The sequence below is a fragment of the Alligator mississippiensis genome, unplaced genomic scaffold (assembly GCF_030867095.1).
Source record: "Alligator mississippiensis isolate rAllMis1 unplaced genomic scaffold, rAllMis1 scaffold_32, whole genome shotgun sequence".
Classification (NCBI taxonomy): Eukaryota; Metazoa; Chordata; order Crocodylia; family Alligatoridae; genus Alligator; species Alligator mississippiensis.
In genome coordinates, this window is record NW_026775335.1 from 59,357 (window position 1) to 81,387 (window position 22,031).

Sequence of the window (22,031 nt, forward strand, 5' to 3'; positions counted from 1 at the left end):
TGGACTTCTACGTAAATCTCGGACTGACTGGTGGTCTGATCGGCTACCAAGAATCACTCCCCGAGTGACTGCCTTTTCAAAATGCAAAAGAGGGACACGTGAGGCCAGTGGCCAGGTAGGGGTGTCATGTGGTGCCACCCCACTACCTGCCCTGACCCCCACAGAGGGGAGCACATCTCCCCCATCCACCCCCGTGCTGTCACTGCTGCTGCCAGCCCAGGGGAACAGGTTGCCCACAGCCCCCGTGCCACCCACCTGAGTGCACACAAAGCAATAGGGGTGGGCAGGCGGGCAGCAAGAGCCCACCTGCCGACACAGCAGAGTCAGGGGCAGTGTCCCAGCCACCAGGGACAGGTCGCACCACAGCCACCACCCCAGAGGGCACCCTCTGCACCCATCTGACCCCAGCCCCATTTACTGCTGCTTCTGCAACCTCCTGGCTGCCACCGCCACTGGCGCTGGGCTTGGCACTCGCTCCCTCCAGCACCGTCTTCCAGCTGAACTGCGTCGAGGGAAATCTGGGACAAATGCTGTTCTGCGGTCAGTTAGCCAGGACTTGATGTTTACATTTCAGGACTCTCCCATCTAGATCTTTGAACCCCTGAGCTGGCCGCATGTTAATACCTTATAGTGGCTTAAAGCACTCGTTGTTCCATTTACAATTATGAAACTCCAGGGCAGGATTATCTTCAATCCGCCTAATGTTGTTCCTGTTCCATTGCTGTGTAGCCGCTTCCTACAGCTATTCTGCCCAAGTTTAAGTCCACCAGTATCCCAGAATGCAGTGGCTGCTCCTGACTCAAGGCAAGCAGAGATGCTGGGGCACAGCAGAGCTGGGCACAGCGCCTCACCCCTTGGGGAGGTTGGGCAGAGTGGTGCCTCCCAAAAGCGGAGGCACGGGAGACAAGCACTACCTGAGCTCCAAAGAAAAAAGCATCAGGCTACATGAAGCTCAGAGCAAGCACGATCCAGGGCAGCAAGCCCGGAGCACACCGGTCTGGCTGAAACAGTCCAGTGGCTCTGTAATGGGAGCAGGGCCGGCAGGCTTAAGTCCTGACAGCCTTGCCCTCAGTGCAGAGCTGCTGAGTTGGTTTCAGTGAGACCAGAGAGCCCCAGGGAAGCTTCTCTCACTGCAACTGATGCAGTGATGGGTACGCTCCGTGTCCAGCAGGACTAGTGAGTGGGTCCTGCTCCAAGTCCTGCCCCTGCTCACCAAACCTCTAGTGGCAAGTCATAACTGTGCAAGTGAATAAGAGTCAGAGCAAACTTCCCTTGCTGCAACTTGAGACTGTTGCTCCTTGTTCTGTTATCTGCCACCACTGAGAACAGGCTAGCTCCATCCTCGTTAGAAGCACCCAGCAGGTAGTTACTGATTGCTATTAAAGCCCCTCTCAGTCTTCTCTTCCCTAAACTAAATAAGCCCAGTTCCCTCAGCCTCTCCTCAGAAGTCATATGCCCCAGCCCCCGACCCATTTTTGCTGCCCTCCACTGGACTTTCTCTAATTTGTCCACATTCTTTCTGTAGAGGAGAGACCAAAACGTAACACATTATTCCAGATATGGCCTCACCAGTGCTGAATAGAGGGAATAATCACTTCCCTTGACCTCCTGGCAACACTCCTAGCAATACAGCCCAGTATGCCGTTAGCGTTGTTGGCAACAAGGGCACACTGTTTGTTCACATTCAGCTTATTGTCCACTGTAACCCCCAGGCAATTTTCTGCAGGGCTGCTGCCCAGCCAGAAGGCCCCCAGCCTGTAGTAGTGCATGGGACTGTTCCGTCCTACGTGCAGGACGTGGCACTTGGTGCTGTTGAACCAGATGAGATTTCTTTTGGCTCAGTCCTCCAATTTGTCTCGGTTATTGTGAATTCTAGACCTACCCTCCAGCATATCTATTATTCCCCACAGCTTGGTGTCACCTATGAACTTGCTGAGGGTGTACTCTGTGCCACCTTCCAGGTCATTGACGAACATATTGAACAAAACCAGCCCCAGGATCGACCGCTGGCATACTCCACTTAATCCTGGCTGCCAACTAGACATCAAGCCATTATTACTACCCTCTCAGCCTGATGCTCCAGCCAGTTTTCTATCCACCTTCCAGTCTATAGTACCTGGGCAGGCTGGATAGAGTGGTGCTGTAGGCTAGATCCAGCCTAAGAGCTGCATGCTTGACATCCCTGATCTAAAGTGTCATCCACTAAAAAGCTAATACCTCCCTATACAAGGCTTTTACAGATACATCATGAAGTTGGAGAAGGCATATGAAAAATTAACAAAGACCAATGCACTGAATATGTAATGTAACCAACACTGGAATTATATATGTAGGAAATAATTACCTGTGATGTCTCTTTTTTATATTGTGTAAAAAGAAGGAGTTAGTCTACTGGTGTTTCTACTGCAGCATCCTTAGGGCAGCGTATGTGCCCTTTCTGAGAAAACACAACTTGAAATACACATTTCTTGGTTCACTAACCAGTTGAGATTTTCTTGTATTTTCCTTTACTTTGAGCTCTCTTGCTTGCAAATGTCATCCATGCACAAGCACCAATAATGAAGTTCAAACGATGCCCCAAACTTGTGCAACATTACTTAAAGTAGTTCATTTTGAGATTACAAAACACTTTTTATTTTCATTTCAAGTTTTGCATTTGCATTTTTCCCCATCATTACCACTACCTTGAATTGCAAAAAGGAGGAAATGTAAAAGGTGAAAAATTGACCTTTTATAATAGCTAGTACACTTGGAAAACATTTTTTTCACCTGGCAATTATGAAATTATGTTTCCTGTTTTAATAGCCCAAGGATATGCATAACAATCATCTGGAATAACTCTGCAGTAAATAAAGATATCACCCTCCAAAACCCTTGCCTTTCACGTAATTCCTAGATCATCATGGTTGCAACATCACAAATACCTGGCTGCAACATCACAAGTGGCTGCAACATGCAAATACCAAATATTTGTGCCATTTTTAGCAAAAGTCTCAGAAACCAACTAGAATAAACTGAACCAATATATTAATGGACATTTCTCTTTTCATGAAGTTCAGCTTCATTAATGTGTTTCCCTCTTCAAGAGCACAAAAAAAAGACTAGGTACCATGCTGCTCCTGTTCTGAGAAGTTATGTCTGAACAAATACAAAACCAATAAACACAGAAAGTTGCACCACTTTGGTTACACGTTTAGTAACTGCGGTCTAACTTCGTACATGGGCACCATTGCATTAATTTGAACATGCCTTGTGTCCGTGCAGCAGTTTCCTCCTATTATAAAACCAGGTAAGTTCTGGGTGGGCAGAACCCTGTCAATGGACTATATATCTTGTTGGGTTCTTAGCAGAAGGGTGAATTTCAGCCTTGGGGGAACAAAGAAGGACATATATTGCTTCCAACACCAACTCAGGCTCTCCAGAGTTTGCTTTCAGTATAAAGCATTGGCCCCAGTAGCTGTACCTGCCCAGTTATATTGTGCCATAATGGGTGCATCTACACCTGACCCTTGGCACTACCAGGGGCGCTCTCCTGGATAATGTCATCCCACCAAGTCTCATGCGATAAACCCAGAAATGAAGCAGTGAAGCCACTGTGAGACCACCCACCTTAGCAGCCTGCAAGCATATCAAAGAGAGACATTTTGAGAGTGGCTGGTGTTGGTTTGTGAGGACAGAGCATATACTGACAGAAGAGGCTTTATCACCAGACTGGCTACACAACGTCTTTGAACAACTTCAGTCAAAGCTGGGAAAAGCCCTCTTTTGGAAGCATTTCTGGGTGTGTCTACACATTCATTAATGCTCAGTAGTTACTGCACATTTAATTTAGTACTTGCTTAATGAAGTACTAGCTAAACATGCAGAAACTAGAGGAACTGTGCAGGAGTGCCAGCGAATGCCTTTTTAGTGACACTACTGCACAGTAGTGCCTAATAAGACTGCACAGGAGCGTATTAGCACTGTCCATGCTGTGATGCACTACTGCGCAGTGTTAGTAGGCTGCTGTGCACTAAGTGTCTTGTGTAGATGCACCCCCTGTGTCCTAAAGAGGGATTTTGCTTATGATCATTTCGCATCCCCAGCCAACATGGCTACACTGGCAAAAATGTGACCTTACCTAAGTCTAAAAGAGATGACTGCAGTAGTGATTTTCATATGTCCTGAGAGTTTCTCTGAAAATGTTCTACCACTTGAATAACGATTCAAATCATTTAACCTGAGTGGATCAAGCCTGAGGATCAGTGTGGTTCACAGGCATAACCAGTCAGGACTCCTGGGTTTTGAAGGTAGACTTTTATCTTTCTGAAAGTTTTATTGTCAGTCTGGCCCAGATCTAGGTGATCTGATTTGCAGTCCCCGTGACTCTAGCCTGTAAGATACAATTTCTCTCTCATTTTGAAGAAGACAATCCAACAGTACTGACTCCCATCCCCACCCTGCCCTCATTCATGAGACCTTTGTACTTTCCAGGAACGGAGAAATAGCCAGACGTCCTGACTTTTTTCTCCACTGGCTATAAGTCACTAAACCCCACTCCCCTCCCAGACCAGGATCCAGAACCGAGGAGCTGGGAGCCACAGGACCATTCCTCCTCCACTGTAACTCAGTGGTCCGTCTTGCCCGTCATTTTGAGTACGGCTCCTTTGACCTCCTTGTTCCTCAGGCTGTAGATAAGAGGATTCAGGAGGGCAGACACAACATTGTACAAGAGGGAAAACGTTTTGTCCCGCTCGGGTGAGTAGCTGGAGGCTGGGCGCACGTACATGAACATGGCAGCACCGTAGAAGAGAGTCAGAACCGTGATGTGTGAGGTGCAGGTGGAGAAGGCTTTGATCTTCCCCTCAGCTGAGCTGATCCTCAGGATGGCTTCCAGGATGAATACATAGGAGATTAGGATCAAAGACAGTGGGGTGAGGAGCAGTATACCTGCCATCACAAAAATCACCAGCTCAGTGAGGTGTGTGTCTGCACAAGCCAGCTTCAAGATGGCTGGCACCTTGCAAAAGAAGTGATTGATTTCATTGAAGCTGCAATAGGGCAACCTCATGGTGAAGCCTGTGTGAATCGTTGCAGAGAGGAAGCCAGATACCCAGGAGCTGATGGCCATCTTGACACAAACTGACCTGTTCATGATGACCGTGTATCGCAGAGGGTGACAAATGGCCACATACCGGTCATAGGCCATTACAGCATAGAGTATACATTCAATTATCCCCAGACAAAGGAAGATGTACATCTGCGCAACACAGGCAGATAGGAAATACTTTTCTTTGTGGAGAAGAGGTGGACCAGCATCTGGGGTACAGTGGTGGTGGTGTAGCCGATGTCTACAAAGGAAAGGTTGGCCAGAAAGAAGTACATGGGTGTGTGAAGACGGGAGTCATTAATGACAAGTGTGATGAGGAGGCTGTTCCCAAAGAGGGTCGCCAGGTAGATAGTTAGGAAGAGCACAAACAGCAGCAGCTGCGTCTTGGGCTGGCTGGAGAACCCCAGCAGGATGAACTCCGACACCGAGGTGCTGTTCCCCCAGAGAGATTCCTCATCATGTCCGACCTAGGAACAAAAGGGAGCAATAAGAAAAGCAATTACTTAGAAGGATACAGTAGAAAAAGGCTAGATTCTGTTGTTCTTTGCACCCCTGATAGCAGACAGCTGCATGACTACGGATTTGGGCACTTATGCACAGTTTGAAATTCACCTCTGGGCTTGCAATTATGCAAATGTCCATTAAGCATACTGACTACTCACAAAGGGCTCTTTCATGGTTTAACTGCACAGCTGAAGCACTCACTCAGTGATCAGGAGTCTTTGGTGCTCAGCCTGCCCTTAAGCTGGGGATTGGAATCTGCATTTCCCACTGGTACTAGCCCATAGCCTGATGCGGCTCTAGCCACCAAGCTACCAGATAGTACAATGCAGACACGTGTCCAGCCTCTCCAATCCTGCTGGCCCACGAAGCAGCCAAGAGACCTAGGAAACCAGAAGAAAGCCAGCTAGCTAAAAAATGCAGTGGTCAGTGAGGTGGCTGCTTTCCTGGATGGGAAGAAAGCAGCCGGTGAAGAAATTTTCCCAGTGCTATTTATCAGCTCAAGGGTAGATGGAAAATACTCTAGACTGTGCTGAGAGGCACTGGGTAGGAAGTTTAAACTGGGGTCTCCTGCTTCTTGGGTTAATAGCCTAATAACTAGGTTTGGGGGTTAAAAAAGGAAGGAACTTCCTTCAGGACAGTACACATGGAGGGCAATTCCAACCCCCATTTCTGTAGGAAACAGAATTGCAAACTCTGCACAAGTTCCCAAAGCTGCAGTTACACAGCGGCATACATGCCATTTAGCCATGCAAAGCAAAGCAGGAATAAGCCCAAGCAGACTACAGCCTCTATCCAAGTAACTAACTCCAACTTAGCAATGGGTCCCAGCTTCCCAGCAGCCCATTTCAGTTCTGAGGTACTGAGGTATCAGGTGGATGAAGTGCCAGACATGCCATAGTTAAGGCAATTTTTCCTTTGCCAACAAAGTTCAAACCCTTGCCACAGCAGATGCTGGACATAGATAGGCAGCTCCTATTCCAAAGAGCTCACTCTCTCAACTGACAGGAGTCAAAGGATGAGAGAGGAAAGAAACACACAAAGTCACTAGTACAGCTGCAAGCAGCGTCCTAGTCTCCAATGTCCCATTCCAGTGCCACTCCTCTCAGTCATTTCCCTGAGGCAAATTTAGCTGGTGGGGACAGATGCTGCATTAATGTTTTCTACTATTCTTGGATTTTTTTTCACATCTGGACCTTGGCTGAAGCCTCATGAGGCACTCAGATACCATGATGATGGTGCCTGGGCAAATGGGCACACAATCTGATAGAAAGGCAGAATGTCAGACACAAAAGTCTATCAGGTCATTTAGAGCTGTCTTTTCAGAAAAATGTACACATACATTGAATAGCTACAAAAGAATGAATGCAACCTTGTCCCGCATCATCCTGAAAAAGTTCTTCTTCCTAGATTCAAGGGCTTGTCCGGTGATCTCTTTTATTGGACCAACGGCATATCTGGAAGAAATGTCAGAGAAACTTGATTTTGTGCCCAAAGGCTTGTCTAACAGCTCTTTCAACTATACAGTAGTTGGTCCAGTAAAAGAGATTACCAAAAAAGACTTTGCTTTTCACATATCCTGGACTACTGTAGCCACAACAGCACGCCAGGTCTTCCTAGAGCTATTTGAGAAAGCATATATGCCTTGAAAAAATTGTGGCTATTGCTTCATTTAAATGATTCATTAATTTGTTCGTGAATTCCTCCAAAAATCATGCTATTTACTGCTGAAGGAAAAAAACCCAGACTACCTGGGAGTGACTACATGAGACACTACATCATTGTTGTGACGAGTTATGGCAATGCAGCTTTGGCAGGCACAAACCGTGATGCCAATGCTACATGGCCATAGTGGTCAGCTACACCACCGTAGCTCATTGCTACAGCAACATAGCATCTAAAAGTAACCGTGCACTGCCAGAACTGTGCAGTACCAAATGTGCAGTCCCGGGAACATGCAGATGCGCCAACTGCTACTGGAGTATTTCGGACCTGCTATAGTCTTGCAGTCTTTCCATGCTTTTAAGCAGATCATTCCCTAAAGACATCTCCACTTTGACAGTCTTAACTCCATTGCTGGGATGGTCAACAGCAAACCAAAGTGGAGCCACTTCCCTGTTCTCCTCAGGGGTCCCTACATTTCTCCACTGACCCAAAGCAGCTGCAAACCTGTCTCAGAAACAGCTAGGTAATGGCTCCCTTGGCACAGTGATGTGAATCAATGCACTCATCACTTCTCACTGACTCTGACCCACGATGTAGGATTGCAGTTGGGCAGAAACACACCTAAGTACACGAAACTGTTAACAGGATGCTGAGTAGAGCAGAGAGGCACCGCAGTGGTCACAAGGAACAGCAACATAAATCAGACTAGCTGGCCGCTCAATGGAAGACCCGCTAATGAAGGACATACACTCCATTGGATTCAGTACTGAAACTCACTCCAGTGCTTATTCACTCCAGCACTATCCATCTCCCCTTGCCCTTTCTTTCTGGATTAGACCAGTCATCCGCCCGTTCCAGCTCCTCACTACTTATTTGCAGGAGCACAGGGATTCCCAAATTGTACCAAGCTACTGATCTACCTTATCTGATTGCCTGCCTCCAACTGTAGCCAGTACCAGCTGCATGAGAGGAAGGAGGACAATTATGGATGTGGACGAGGGGACAGTTATGGAGCAAGAGGGTCACAAAGAAAACCTATACTAAATACCAATACTTGGAGATAGGCTTGTATTCTGTCCCTCATCTTCACTAATGCCAACAATTTGTTTCTTCTTTAACCTTACTGTTCAATGTCTACACCCCTCAATCTGGTATTTTCATGCCAACAAAGCTCATAGGAAATGCCACTTACCTTCATTCTCCTTTTCCACCTAAGAGAGCAGGATCGTTCCTTCAGCTACCAAAATTCATGATCCAGATGTACCAGACAATAGATCTTCATAAATTAATCCTTCAGGCTAAGGAGAAAATGGTCCTCACACATTGCTAAAGCTTTCTTTACTTGCGAAAAGCTTTGCCTGGATGCCAATCACATTCCGCAGTTCAAGAAAAAATTATAATAATTAAAAATGAGAAATTAAGCAGGATGCTACTAGACACACCAGTAAATTAAAATTGAATAGCAAGACATAACCAACTACATTTCTACATTCTGTTTGAAAAGAATATGAACATAAAGTAACATTTTTAACTTTTAGTTTGATCAGATTAAAAGCAGATGGGAAGCTGGTTTATCGTCGTTTAAGTCACCGTATGTCAATCTCTGCCATTACGATACTTCTCTTGTTTTTCCTCGGCAAAGAACCCAGGTTTAAAGAGATTCATTCTCTTCTCTGTTTCACTGATCTTTGCATAAACTCTGAAGCTTATGATTTCACTGAAAAATTCTTTCAAAACTGGCTTTGAATCCCTATAGCATTTCATTGAAAAAAAAGTTAATAGTCAAAGGCAAAAGCAGCTTGCAACTTGCTAGTCCTCTCCTGGGTTTTATTATACCATCATTCAACTAAAACAAACTTACTAAATGAAGAGGAATGCAATGGGGAAAAAAAAGTTTTTTGTTTCCTGAGTTTATTTTATTTGGGGAGAAAAACAGGACTTCAAAATATTTAGTTTGGTTTATTTCAATGAACAGGCAGACAAGGGAATGTAACCATGGTCTCCCACACCCAGGGTAGGTGCTGCAAGACCAGGAAACTATTGGACAAAAGGGGCAAAGGGCTGGAACCATGTCTGGCCACCACGTCTGGCCCTCTTTTACTCACAAGACTGACCTCTGCTCCCTTCCTTCCAAAGCACATAGACACCAACCTGCAGCAATGGGCTCTAGCCTGTAAAAGCCAACCAGAGTGAGGGGCTCTCTCTATACTGAGACACATGGAGTGGACTCCACAATGGCCAGCACAATGACCTGGGAGCTGATGAGAGCGCTCAGGAGGGCAGACTCAATGCTTCGCTGTCCCTCAACAGCTCTCTGGTCAGTGCTGCCTGTTGGAGATTGTATTCAATATCTCCTACCCCTCATTGGGTTTTGTACAAGGAGCCTCTGTTCCTAACCCAGGATGTGGAGTCCACTGCTGCTGCCAACTGACCAAAAGACCCCTGCCAGATGTTCAGTAAAGGCACAAGGACATCTGTTGCACAAGCCACACAACTGTGCTTCTAGCCATGCCACATGCAGAGTAGAAGGTATAATTGTGGGATCGAGCATCAGATCCCATCATGCCAAAGTGCTGATGCAGAGGAAGCCCGGTGTGTCCAGTAGCCATCTCCCACAGCTGAGAGCCCTGTCAGGTGATCTAGTGCTGATCCACACCATGGTGATCTGCAGCACAGTGTTCCCCCAACGCTGAGAGCCCAGATTACCTGACAGGGCTCCAAGAGTCAGGGATGCCTGGCCACACATTCAATTAATGGCATGATACGCCAGCTCTCAGCTTTCAGTCACTGTTGGACTCGAACAAAGCAACGGAGCAATTCTTGAGTTGCAAAGAACTCAGGAAGACTCCAAACAGTCAAATGTTTTGCACACTGTGGACTCCTAGTGAAAATCTCTGGGTTTATCTGGACTCACGTAGGTGTTTGCAAATCTAGCAGCACTCATATCGTGCATCCCTGCAGGAGGAGCTCCCAGCGCCCTGGGGCAGTGGCTTTTCTCAGTTTACCCACATGGAGAAATTTGTGCACCCAAATAATCCCATTTCAATGCAGGGGGCTGTAAATTGGCAGCCTGCCATGGCCGAACCACATTTGGCCCGGGCAAGTCTCTGGTCAGAGATGTCCAGAAGAGTTCCCCAGTGGCACAGAGATGTGCCATGAAGTTGCCCAAAACAGGATATCTAGCTATAATCCCAGCCCAAAATCCAGGTCCTTTTTCAGGTCCATCTACTTAGCACAGTGGCTAGCCTGCTGTCAATTGGCAGCCTGGGACGGCCAAACCACGCTTTGAGCCAGGCAAGTCTCTGGTCACAGATGTCAAGGGCAGTTCCTCAGTGGAGTCAACAGGAAGTCTGAGGTGTGCCAAAATGGATTTTGCCCCATAATCCCATTTAAACCTACCCATCATTTAGGGCTCTGTACTTGATGCAGAATATTTTTATCAATATTAATTAGTAAATGTGCATAGCTAATGACATTCTCTCTGTTTCAGATGTTTAATTCATTAATAACAAGCTTTTATTAGGTCTAGATGAGCTTTGAAAAAGGAACTGGGCACTGGGAGTAAGAAATAGGGAACTGGGAATAAGCAATCAATTTCTGATTGCTCTAGGTAGCTGGTTCCAGTGTTTGACCACCCCGTAAGTCTCATACTGCAGATCTCATACAGTGTTGCAAAATGATGTTGGATGCCCAGTTTCAGCCAAATGTTGGCTATGTTTGCTACACCCAACCCCTGGGGCTCAGCTCCTCCGTAGAAATCCTCTTTGCAGGGACTCAATTGAGGAACCAGTGCAGCCAGTGCCACGCAGCACAGGGTGAGGCCAAGCCCAGCAGCGCAGCTGGCCCCATGGCACGTGGAGCAGCAGGGCAAGCACTTCTGCAGCTGCTAGTTGGAGTTTCCCTGGGGGATCTCCCCCACCCCACAACCCCTCGCCCTGACAAGCTGCTTGCCGTGGGCTGTTGGCGTCCAGGCAGGGCCCTCCTTAGGGCAGGGCTGGGCCACGTAGCCGCAGCCCCATGTGCATCACGTGCCAAGCTTTTGTCAGGGCCCTTCTTGTTTGCTCCTCGGAGGAAAAGAGTCTCAGGCTCCAGTCTCCCCTTCCACATCCCCTCAGCACAGCCTGTTATGAGAGGTTCAGATGCCGGTGCCACACTGGGACACACGGCCATTCAGTGCAGCGCCAGGGAGTGCCCCTGTGCTGGGAGACACGGGATTGAGACCCCAAGACACACATGTCATGTCCAGCGAGTCCAGCCTCTGTTAGCCGGGCTGAGAGCCGCTATCAGTCCCAGCTGAGCTGGGCTGGTTGGACATCACTTGTGGCCCCGAGGTGTCAGGCTGGGCACTAGCACATGCCTGGGGCAGGCAGAGCCCCTCCATGGGGCTGGGGTGAATGTGCACCCAGGGATATAATTCCCGTGTCAGGACATTGCAGCACCTCAGCGAGGACGTCCTCCTCCTCCCCCACCAACACTGATCACACCCACCGTGCCGGGGAGCCCAGGGCAAGGCTGCTGCGCCTGAGGAGATGAGAAAGTGTTTGCAGGCTCCGGTCGGTGCGGGAGGCTGGTGCGCGGTGTGCCATGCATTTGCTGAGCTGCCTCAGACACAGAGGACTGTTCCCTGTGCTCGTTCACCATCTGTCTGGACCAGTGCAAATGTGCTGGGAAAACATAGCAGCATAGCAGAGATTTTGCACGGGCCTGGATACCAACTGCAAGCTTTTCCGTTCCCTTCTTTTGGGTGTCCTGGGTCTTGAAGGGGGCTGGGTGGGCATTGAACCCCTGCTCCTCACATGTCACACGAGAGCAGTGACTGTGAACACGTGCTTGAGGTCAGGGGGGCAAACAACCAGCCAGGAGCTCCCAGTGCAACGCTGGGAGGAAATGTCCCAGGGACGCTGAACGAGGGAAAAGCAACAGAGTTAGGCAGGGATGCTGTCTTTTGTACAGTGTCAGTGTGAGTAGTACTGGGAGCCATAACCAGGTCTGGGGGTCGCATGTGGGACAAGGGGGAAGAGGAGAGAGGCGTCAATAAGAACCAAAGCAGTGACTCAAAGCTTGGTGAGAACAGCTCCTAGCAGGGTGTCAAAAATACGGCCGGTGAGCTGGATCCAGTCCCCAGAGCCATGTCCTGTGGTCTGCAGGGCTCCTGGAGGGGCCAGGGATTTGGGGTGGGACAAGATGAGGAACCGCCACTGAATTGCAGGGTGCGGAGCCGCCATGGACGTGTGCTGCAGCGCTGGGGGGTGACTGACGGCTGCGTGAATCCCTGAGGCTCCCTGAGCTGACGCCGATCTGCTCCGACCACGGGTGCCACTGCTCCCACAACTGCAGGCGGGGGTCTGGATCCAGACTGCGCGGATCCCTGCAAGCCAGATCTAGCCCTGAGTGCCGGGGGGGGCTAAGTGGGTTTATTCCCCAGGGCCTTGTTTATTCCAGTGGAAAAGACTGGGAAGCTCCCTGTGCTGCAGCATGGATACAGAACTGGGTCTTCCCAACCCACACCAAACAAACACAGCTCAAAACCCCAGAAACCCCACAGCCCCCATGACTGAGAGATCTTGACTCCAGTGACTTGGTACAAATATTAGCCTGGAATGGGCTCCATGGATCGCGCAGGGGGAGTGGGGCAGGCAGGGGGTTGTCCCCTGCTATTCAGAGAAGCCTGTTACAAGGGCCCATTTGTACACATTGTACTTTCACCAGAAAAATATACTGCGTAGCAAAGGGCCCTGCTTATTCCAATGAAAAGACTCTGGAGAAATCTGCGTTCCAGCTGGGATTCACAGCTGGGTCCTTCCCTTCCCATTGAGTGCCTTCAGCACCACAAAGCCATTGCTCCTGAAACATACTCCCCATCCCCATCTCTCTTCTATTTCTCCCTCTGGTCTTGACAAACTCCAAGCTAGAGAACAGTTATTGGTTGTGGCAGTGGGTGTTTGTGCCCAAAAGCTTACAAAGAACATTTTTTCCAACTATATCTCCTAAGAGATACCACATCTACCCAAAGCACCTCGGCAACCTGGAGCAGAGAGAACTTTTCCCGTTGCCACTTTCTTGAAACACCTCCCTGACCACCCAACGTTGACTTGTTGAGGAATAAAGGTGGTTTCCCATTGAACAGTATTAGCAGTTTCTCAGGCAGCTCGACCTTGACTTTCTGAGCTAAACATGCCAGGTTTCTCCTGTGTGTTGTAGACCCTGTTCTCTACAGCAATGGATCATCCTGTCTTCTTTCTTACCTTGCATGTCATGAGCTTGTATTTCACACAGGAATTTGAGATGAACACCAACACTTATAAGAAAAGAAAACTAAAGCTTAACTTTATTATCCTACATCTCCTCTTAGTTTCTATAACATTACACATTACACTAAATCTATGTTCAACAGTGCACGTGGTTTATGCCTTTGCTCTCTTCACTCCCTGAATGGCTCTCGATGGATTCAAGGACAGGCTACTAACACAACAGACGCCGGGATGGTCTGATTATGTCCCGATGCCTCAGAGGAAGGCGAAAAACCCCCCGAAGTTGGTTCCATAAATGAAGGGGGAAAAAATTCCTTCCTGGCCCCAAATGGCGACCGGCCAAAGCCCTGAGGCAGGGGTCACAAAATGCCATCCACACAACAAGAGCATCCTCCACTTGGCAACCTGGGCACTACAAACTCATGGTGCCTGGTCTTTCCCCAGCCCTTTGCAGAGCTGGTCTGGAAGATATTCAAGTTCTTCACCACGAGGGTTTCTCAGGCTGCTCCTGTTGCAGAGGCTGACTTGGCTGTGGCGGACGGCTCAGACTGGATGATGACTTGTCAGTCGGTGACGTGTGTGGTGGCTTCAGCGCTGTTGCAGCTTTTCTCTGTAGCCATCGGGCTCCAGGTGAGGTTGGGGAGGTCATCTTCTCTCATGGAGGTGCTGTCAGGGTTGAGGTGGTCTGCAGGTGTTGCTACGCAGCGTAAGAAAAAGCAGCAGAAGATTAAATCCATGCATTGGGACCATGATACAAGGCTGCGATATGAGGAAGTGGGGACTGGGAGCTTTCCCAGGACACAAAGGCCTGAACATTTGAATGAGGGGAAAAAAAATAGATGGTGCTTAGCCTCCTGCCTGGAAGAAGCTGAACATCTTTAGGCATCACTGCCCAGCCACGTTCAAGATGAGGTAGATGCTCTGAATGGACAACCCCAGCCCCAAAAAGACCATGGCTGAGAGAGCTACAAGCAAGGGAAAGCAGGTCTCCGACTGTGGGAGTGACAGCAGCCTTTAACAGGAGGCAGAGGGTCCCCCCTGTCCTGGGGTGGCTCAGCCACTTGGGACAGGTCCCGGGGCTCCTTCATGAAAGATGGCAACACCCTGCAGGCCCACCCATGCCACCCGGGGCAGAGGGCAGGTTTACCCGGGGGCAGCAGGGCACGAGGAAAGGCTCCTGCCATTGAGAGGAAAGAAAGGAAAGACCTGCGGAGGACGGATCCTAGGACAGGACTCTGTAGGGCAGAGGGGAGAATTGCCCACACGCGGCAGGGAGCAGGTTTGTGTTAGTGCCAAGAGCCTCCCCCTCCCTTCCCACTGCTCCCTGCTCCCCAGCGGCAGAGGGGACAGGACAGTACCTGCAGGAGCAAGTGTGGGCGGCTGGAGAGAGGCGATGGCGCTGGAGGAGGTGACCAGCAGGCTGTGCCCTTGCAGATCTTTAGGCAGCTCCTTCAGGTAGGTGATAATGAAGACCTTATTCAGGACCCTGATGGGGATTTCTTTCTCCTGCAGAGGTACAAGAGCTGGTCATAGCCTGTCCTACACCCAGAAAGGACAGGGGATGTGGGGAGGGGTCATGGGGCAGGGATTGGACTGAAACCAAGGGGTCTTGGCAACAGCTCAGGGAAATGGGGGGCAGGTTCCTTGAGCAACATTTTTCTGAGAATCGCGGTAAAGACAGAGGGTGGCAGCTCTGGGCTCTGGGCAATGGGGCAGATCAGCAGCGCCAAGTGCCTGAATCCTCCGTTCTCCCTAGAGCAAGCACAGGATCGTGGGCAGGAGAAGAAATGGAGCCATGCGGGGACCTGTGCACCTCCTAAAGACTCCTGACTGCAGACTGGGAATGGGAAGCTTGTCCTGAGGGAACACGCTGTGTATCTTTGGGCCTGGCAAGAGACCTTGACCCTCAGGGGCATGACATGTGCAAAGGACAGGCTGGTGCCATCCTGCCTAGGCAGATTAATTCATTCCTTTCTCCAAGGCACTTGGCAGGCCTCCCATTCTCCTCAAGGCCAGTTTGCTCAGAAGGCAAGGGAGATTTGCACCTTACAGACAGGGGCAGGTCATTAATTGAGTTAGTCTGCGAAGTCCAAATGGGCCCCACCGTGAGCTAGAGCTCAGACTCCAGTGTGTAGTGACCTCTCTCTGCTCCACGTTGTCCCCACACAACAGGTCGTGATGGGACGACAGCAACTTTACGTGGAACAGAGCCGAGGGGCCGTGAGCTCACTCTCCTCCCTCCCCGCACTCCCCAACGTGGCTGCTGACCTTGTGCCCCATCAAGCGGCCGGCTTCCCCCAAGATTGCATACAGGAAAACCAGCCCAGCTTGGCTGATGTGCATCGGTCCATTGCGAACTGCATGAAGGGCCCTCTGCAGGAAAGCTCTTCTTTGCTCCTCCAGCAAGATCTTTCTCAGCCCCTGAAACAGGAGAACACAAGGCTGGCTACAACCCACACACAGGCTCCATCTCTGGGGCTGGCACCACATTGCCCTGGACACTTGCAAGGCTGTAACCCACCGCAGGAAGACCCCTGCCAGCTGGAGACAAGCACCAAGCCTTTCTCCGAACCCCTTCATCACACACACCAGCCTCACCTCTCCCACTCTCGCCAGGCCCCTGTACTTCTGGACCTGGCTCTGATCGTTCTGGCGCTTGCACCGCAGCTCCTCTGCCCCTCGCATGTCTTGGCCTAGGACAGGTGGAGACACATGGCTCTGAGCTGCCATCCTAGCTTTGGTACTCAATGTCCACCCAGTGGGGCTCTGGCTGCCCTTCTGGCACCATGAAGGGCAGGGCCCCAGCAGGAAGGTCATTGTTCTGCAGGAGTCAATGGACACCACGTGTCCTGGGACCAGTCTGGGCTGGGGGCCTGGGGATGGGCTCCCTGGTTCCCGCATGAGACACCCAGGATGGGTGCATTAGCACAGGCTGCAGTACCACAGCTCGGCGCTGAGCTGAAGAGGCCCAAATCATTAACGCCGACACCCTGAGTTGTTCCAGGTTGGGAATGGACAGATGGAGACAAAGCGTCTGGCCCAGCACCTGGGACCAGGCTTTTGGAGGGAAACTGCTGGCATCGGAGCCTTGTACTCCAGCTGGGTCTCCTTACCCCTCTGATGAAGGAGGATTTGAGCGAGCAAATACATGCACGCCCTGGCCTTGCAGCTGATGGTCTCCTCCGGGTCGTTGATGGACAGACCCAGGCGGGCTGCCATGTCCCCCACCTCCAGTATGTCAGGGGAGCCCTAAGCAGGGGGAGAGGATCAGGCAGTTCATGCATGTCCCACCTTCCTTCCCCAATACATCCCCAGGCACAGTTCTCTCTCTCCACCTCTCCGCATTACCCAGCACGAGGGCAGGAAGGCAGAGACCACAGTGCCAGAGCATGACAGCCCTCTCTTCCCATGGGAACCTGCAGCCCAGGGACTTGCTCGGGGCCCCAGGATCACTCTCCGTGCCTCATGCTCCAGGGCTAGTAGGCCCCATGTCCAGGGCTGACCATGCCCAGAGCAGGCCATGGAAAAGAGACCCGTAAAGAGTCAGGGGCACCACTGAGGCAGAAGCAAAGCCCTGGAGTGAAGCTCCTTGTCCAGCTTTGACCCCACTCTCCCAGGAGGGCCCTGCCAAAGGCAGGGGACCAGGACACTGGGGAAGGAAGGGGCTCACTGACCTCAAATTGTGGGAGGAGCTGCACAGCAAAGGCAATGGCGCCGGTCATGATCTTCATGCCCAGTGCACGGTGCTGGGCATCCGGCGCCTCAGTCCACGATGTAAAGTGCTGTGGGAGGAAGATGTTAAGATGAGGGCACATGCCCTGCTGAACCCAGCAGCCTTGGGGTCCTCCTCCTCAGGACCCAGGTTTCAAGCTCGGGCTTGACCATCTTCCTTATGCTTTGAGAGAGGCTTGCTGCAGTGCACAGGGCAGGAGCTGTCCCGGCCCGAGCCCAGCCCCTCTGCACGGTGCTCACCTCCCAGATGGAGTAGAGCTTGCCCAGGCTGGGGGCGCTGGACAAGACGCAGCACAGCAGGCCCTCCAGGTACTCCTCGTACAGTCGCTGCACGACCTGAAAGGGGAGGCAGACCCGAGGGTCAGTGCCACGGAGCCTGGGGCCACTCCTGCCAGGGGGTGGCTTGTGGGACCTGGCAGTGGCAGGGGCACCTACCTGGTTTCGATGGGTTTCACGCCCTATGGCCAGGAAGCTCTTCTCCACGGCGGCCCGCAGGAGGCGCGACTCCAGCGCTGGCTCCAGGCTGAGCTTCGGGTCGCTGTGAGGAGAGAGGAGCCTGCGTCAGATTGAGCTATGTGGGGCGGCGGTGGCACTGGGGTGGGCAGGAAACAGCCTGGAAAGCTGGGCCTGAGCAGTGGGGATCCCCCTGGCCCACAGCAAAGTCAGGAGAGTCAGGCAGAGGTCCCTGTACCTGAGGCAGCGGATGGCGTCTATGCTGTACGCCAGGATGTGTTTTCGGTCGCCCTCCACTGAGATGGTCTCCATCAGGTCCTGTGAGCCCCAAAGGGGACGGGGAGGTAAGGATCAGCCACATCCCCCACGGGAGACCACCCAGTGCTGCAGGCGCAGGCAGCAGGATCCCAACCAGCCCCCTCCCACCCACCCAGCTGGGCTGGCCCTCTGCCTCCCACGGCCTTGCAAGCATGGCACTCAAACCTCTCCTGATCCCACCCTCCCCTGCCCTCCAGATGCAGCATTGCCCAACGCTCAACATCCAGGTCAGGAATCGACCACTATCTCCCTCATCTAGTACCCCCATGTCATGCCCAGGAAAAGGCGCGCCTGCCATTCTCTCTCTTATCCCGCTCCACCTCTCCCCTACTTCCTGGTCTCACGAGACAACATTTCCTCTCCTTCCCTCTCCCCACACCATCCCGTGCTACTCACCACGATCCTCTCCAGCACGGCCGCTTTCAGGTCCTCCAGCTCCACAGCCACCTCTCTGCTCTGGTCCGCGGCGATGGTCAGGCTGATGATGGCCAGCAGGAAGCGCTGCCTGTCCTTCCCGTCCAGCATCTACCAGGAGCGAGACCAGGGCTAAAGCAGGCTCTTAGCCAGGAGCCTCCTGCTCCTCCGCAAGCCCCCTGTGGGACTCAGGCCTCCTCTGCCCCCACGGAGCTGAGATGCATCTCCTCGGGGCAGGTGTTGTAAAGAGCAGGGCAGTGTCCGTGGAGGGAGGGACCCAGCTGGGGCTTCACAAACACCCACCTCGAGCAGAGCCCCGGGGCTCCCTTGCGGGCTGTGGGTCCCAGGGGGTGACCTCCTGCCATGGGCCGCATGGGGGAATGGAAGACTGACTGGGTGCCGGCTCCGCTGGGGCAGTTTCATACCTCCCCGGGGTCCTGCAGGTGTTTCTTCACAAGGAGGAGGGCAGCTTCTTCCGGGGACCTTCCATCTTCCTCCTCCTCCTCCTCTTCCTCCTCCTCTTCCTCCAGCTCCTCGCCGGCTGGGCTGGGAATCACTGCACACGGAGGAAAGGGGAGAGGTCACTCGTGTGCCCCTGAGGGGAAGGGAAGTGGGTGTCGGGGGAAGAGATGGTGTCGTGCTCCCACCACCAGCACTAGGGTCCCCTGTCTGCCCCAGGACGTGCCAGGGAGGTGTGCGGCTCAGCCCCCTCACCTTGGCCAGGATCCCCCTGCCCGGCCCCATGGAGGGTCCAAGTGGCCTCGCTTAGTGAAAGGTGCTGAGACCTCTGGCCCCAGCGGCTCCCCTCACCTGTGCAGGTGGCACCGGGGGCCGGGCTGGTCCCAGACTCCAGGGAGCTACTGGAGTCCTCCGAGGAGGAGCTGCTGGTCGAACTGGTGGTGTTGGACTCCTCCGAGCTATCGCTGTCCTCCGAGGAGGAGCTGCTGCTCGTGCTCGTGCTGGTGCTTTGGGCCTCTTGGGACTTTTCAGAGTCCGAGGAGGAGGAGGAGGAGGAGGAGCTGGTGCTGGGGCTGGTGCTCCCGGACTCCTGGGACATGTGCCAGTCATCCCAGGAGGAGCTGCGGCTCAGGCAGGGGCTGCTGTGGGCCTGGCTCAGCTCCTGCCCCAGGGCAGCTGGGCCCTCGTCCCCAGCTTGGCACGGGGCTGCCTCCTGCTGCGGGGCTGCAGGGCCGGGCTCCAGGCTGCCCCATGACCCAGGAGGGGAGCTGCACGGCTCTTCAGGTGCCGGGAGCTGTGATGGCGCTGGCTCCCGCCTGCCCAGGCGCACCCATGGCCACCTCCATCTGGACTTGGAGGTGGCTGATTTCTTTCCCTCCTTTCCCCTGCCGCTGGGAGCTGCCAGTTTACTTCGGCAGCAGATGGGGCACAGCCAGCTCCTTGCCCTGATGGGCCCCTCCTCATCACGGCAGGTGGGGCCCCGCTCCTCCTGCCCAGGCTCCCTGCTGCTCTCCTCTCCCATGGAGAGCACCTTGGCCGACCTCCTCCTGAGCACCTGCCGCAGCCTGTCCATCCTGGCACCCAACAGGGGCAATTATCACTGGGGTTCAAAGCATCCCCTTCACACGTATCCACCCCCTCCTCTGCTCATCCAAGACACAGGCAGGTGAACCCTGGGTTACAGCCATATCCACAGCCTCCCTGGCACTAGGGTTGGCAGGTGGGGAGAGCCCTTGTCTTAGGGTCCAAGACCTGCAGCTGGTTTGGACACACAGCTCCCTGCTCCTCTACTCCCCTCTCACCCCACGTGACTGGCCATGGGCTGAGTGCCCATGCATTTGGGAATGCCAAGGAGAGGAGGACAGGGGCCATTTGCCTGGGACCTGCAGGAGCCCAGCAGCGCCACGGCTTGGGGCTCCCTGCACGCTCAGTCTGGGCAGCACTGGCTGGGCTGGGAGGGGTGGGGAGCTTCAGCACCTGGGGATGTCTCCAACCCGCTGGAAGTGGTGTGAGGGAGCACCAGGGGCTGAGTGCCCACATTGCGGGGGGTGGATTTTCTGCCCGTTTCTACAGTTCCTGCACAGAGACGGGAAGCCCCCCCGGCGCTGCAGGCCCCTCACCTGCCCTGGGGGATGGAGCGCTGCTGGGCGGGTGCTCACAGGCCCTGGTGACGCCGCACTCCTCCCTCCGGCTCTGGACTAAGGTCTCCTGCCTCTCCTCCGATGGATGTCCCTCGCCGCCTCAAGCTGCAGTCGCTGCCGTCGATGGGGGGACGCCTACCCCTGAAAGGGACTATGCCATCCTGTTGGAAGCCATCCTTGTGCACAGCCTCTTCCCCCAAAACAAAACTACACCTCTCCTCCCCCCCGCCTATTCCCCTCTCTGTTTGCCCATGCCAGGACCCCTCTTCTTCCCTGATCTTCTCTTCCTGACCCTTTCCTGCCACCCAACAGAAAGTCCTGCCACCCTGCGCTGGCCTTGTTCCACATCACAGGCGCTACTGGCTTGTGCCTGCAGCTTTACTCCATGCGTGTTGGTGCCCAGGAAAGACCAAGTGTCCTGCTCTGCGCCATCAAGACTGGTGGCTCTAAGTGGATTGTAACTGGGGTCCAGTCCACACCGCGCTCCAGCCATCCTGGCGGGGAGGGGAGCCCTGTCCCAGGTAGCTTTGGGAAGAGGTACGACACCGGTGTGAGAAATGATGTTCTGGATTGGAGATAAAACATGCAGAGTTCAAGGAGAAACATTTCTCATCATGGCCTCAGCAGGGGGTGGCATCCAGAGCATGCCCAGCTCCTGCACCCTACACACATGACTACAGGGAGCGTTACTCAGCCCCTCACGCCAAGGGCAGGGTCCTGTCGGCTCCGTCTTGATGCGTCACAGTTTCTCTGGACGCGGGCCACAGGCCTGAAAGCACAAGAGCCCCTCGCTCCCCTCCCAGCTCGACCCCTGCCGGCGTCTCCGGCAGCGTTGCCCAAGGACCGATCCTGACCTGCTCACTCCGGGCTGAGAGATCGCAGAGCGAAATCCTCCACGAAACCGGTTCTGCTGTCGCTCTCCAAACGGCGCCTGATGATTACTAACAGAAACAAGACGGGACATTAAAATCACATGAACATGGAGGAAATACTTACTCTTCCCCCTGGACTGTGATTTCAAGGAATAAATTAATCGGTATGGGTTTGTTCTTCAATTCTCCCCTTCATTAAAAAGGAGGAGAAACCCCATCTCCAGGTGTCTGGGCTGGGGCAGCTCGGCCGGGCTCGGCTCCGTTTCCTCCCTCCGGGCTTTACACAGGCACAAACCACCCCCGAGGGAAAGGCGCAGACCTGGTGCCCGCTCTTGGCTGAACACAACCTGCAGGATCGGGTCCCACTGCCCTTCCCGGTCCCATCGCTGGTGGGGCTGGTGCAAATCCCACCCCGTCGGGCCGCGTCCCCCTGGGACACCTCGTCCAGGAGCAGGAGGGCGCCGGCCCCGCGGCTCTTTCACGTCTGACTCTGACAACCCCTGGGGCAAGAGGCCTCCTCTCGACACCCGCGTTGCCTCAGGCGGGGGCACAAGAGGGGCAGCGCTCTCCGCAGCCGACTTACCCGTCTGTGCAGACCCCGGGCGCCCGGCAGCACCGCTCCAGCCTCCGCCGGCAA

General features: G+C 53.1%; 1 protein-coding gene and 1 pseudogene across 1 annotated transcript; both read right to left on the minus strand.

Annotated features, from left to right (window-relative positions):
* Positions 1-4,586: 4,586 nt before the first annotated feature.
* Positions 4,587-8,453, minus strand: LOC132247161 (olfactory receptor 2K2-like; annotated as a pseudogene).
* Positions 8,454-13,554: 5,101 nt separating this feature from the next.
* Positions 13,555-16,051, minus strand: LOC102564757 (uncharacterized). The gene is made up of 3 exons (XM_059720136.1): positions 15,775-16,051; positions 14,865-15,012; positions 13,555-14,203 (listed from the first exon to the last, which is right to left on the minus strand). The coding sequence occupies exons 1-3, from the start codon at positions 15,994-15,996 to the stop codon at positions 14,070-14,072; spliced, it is 504 nt and encodes a 167-aa protein (XP_059576119.1). The 5' UTR covers positions 15,997-16,051; the 3' UTR covers positions 13,555-14,069.
* Between the last annotated feature and the right edge of the window lie 5,980 nt (positions 16,052-22,031).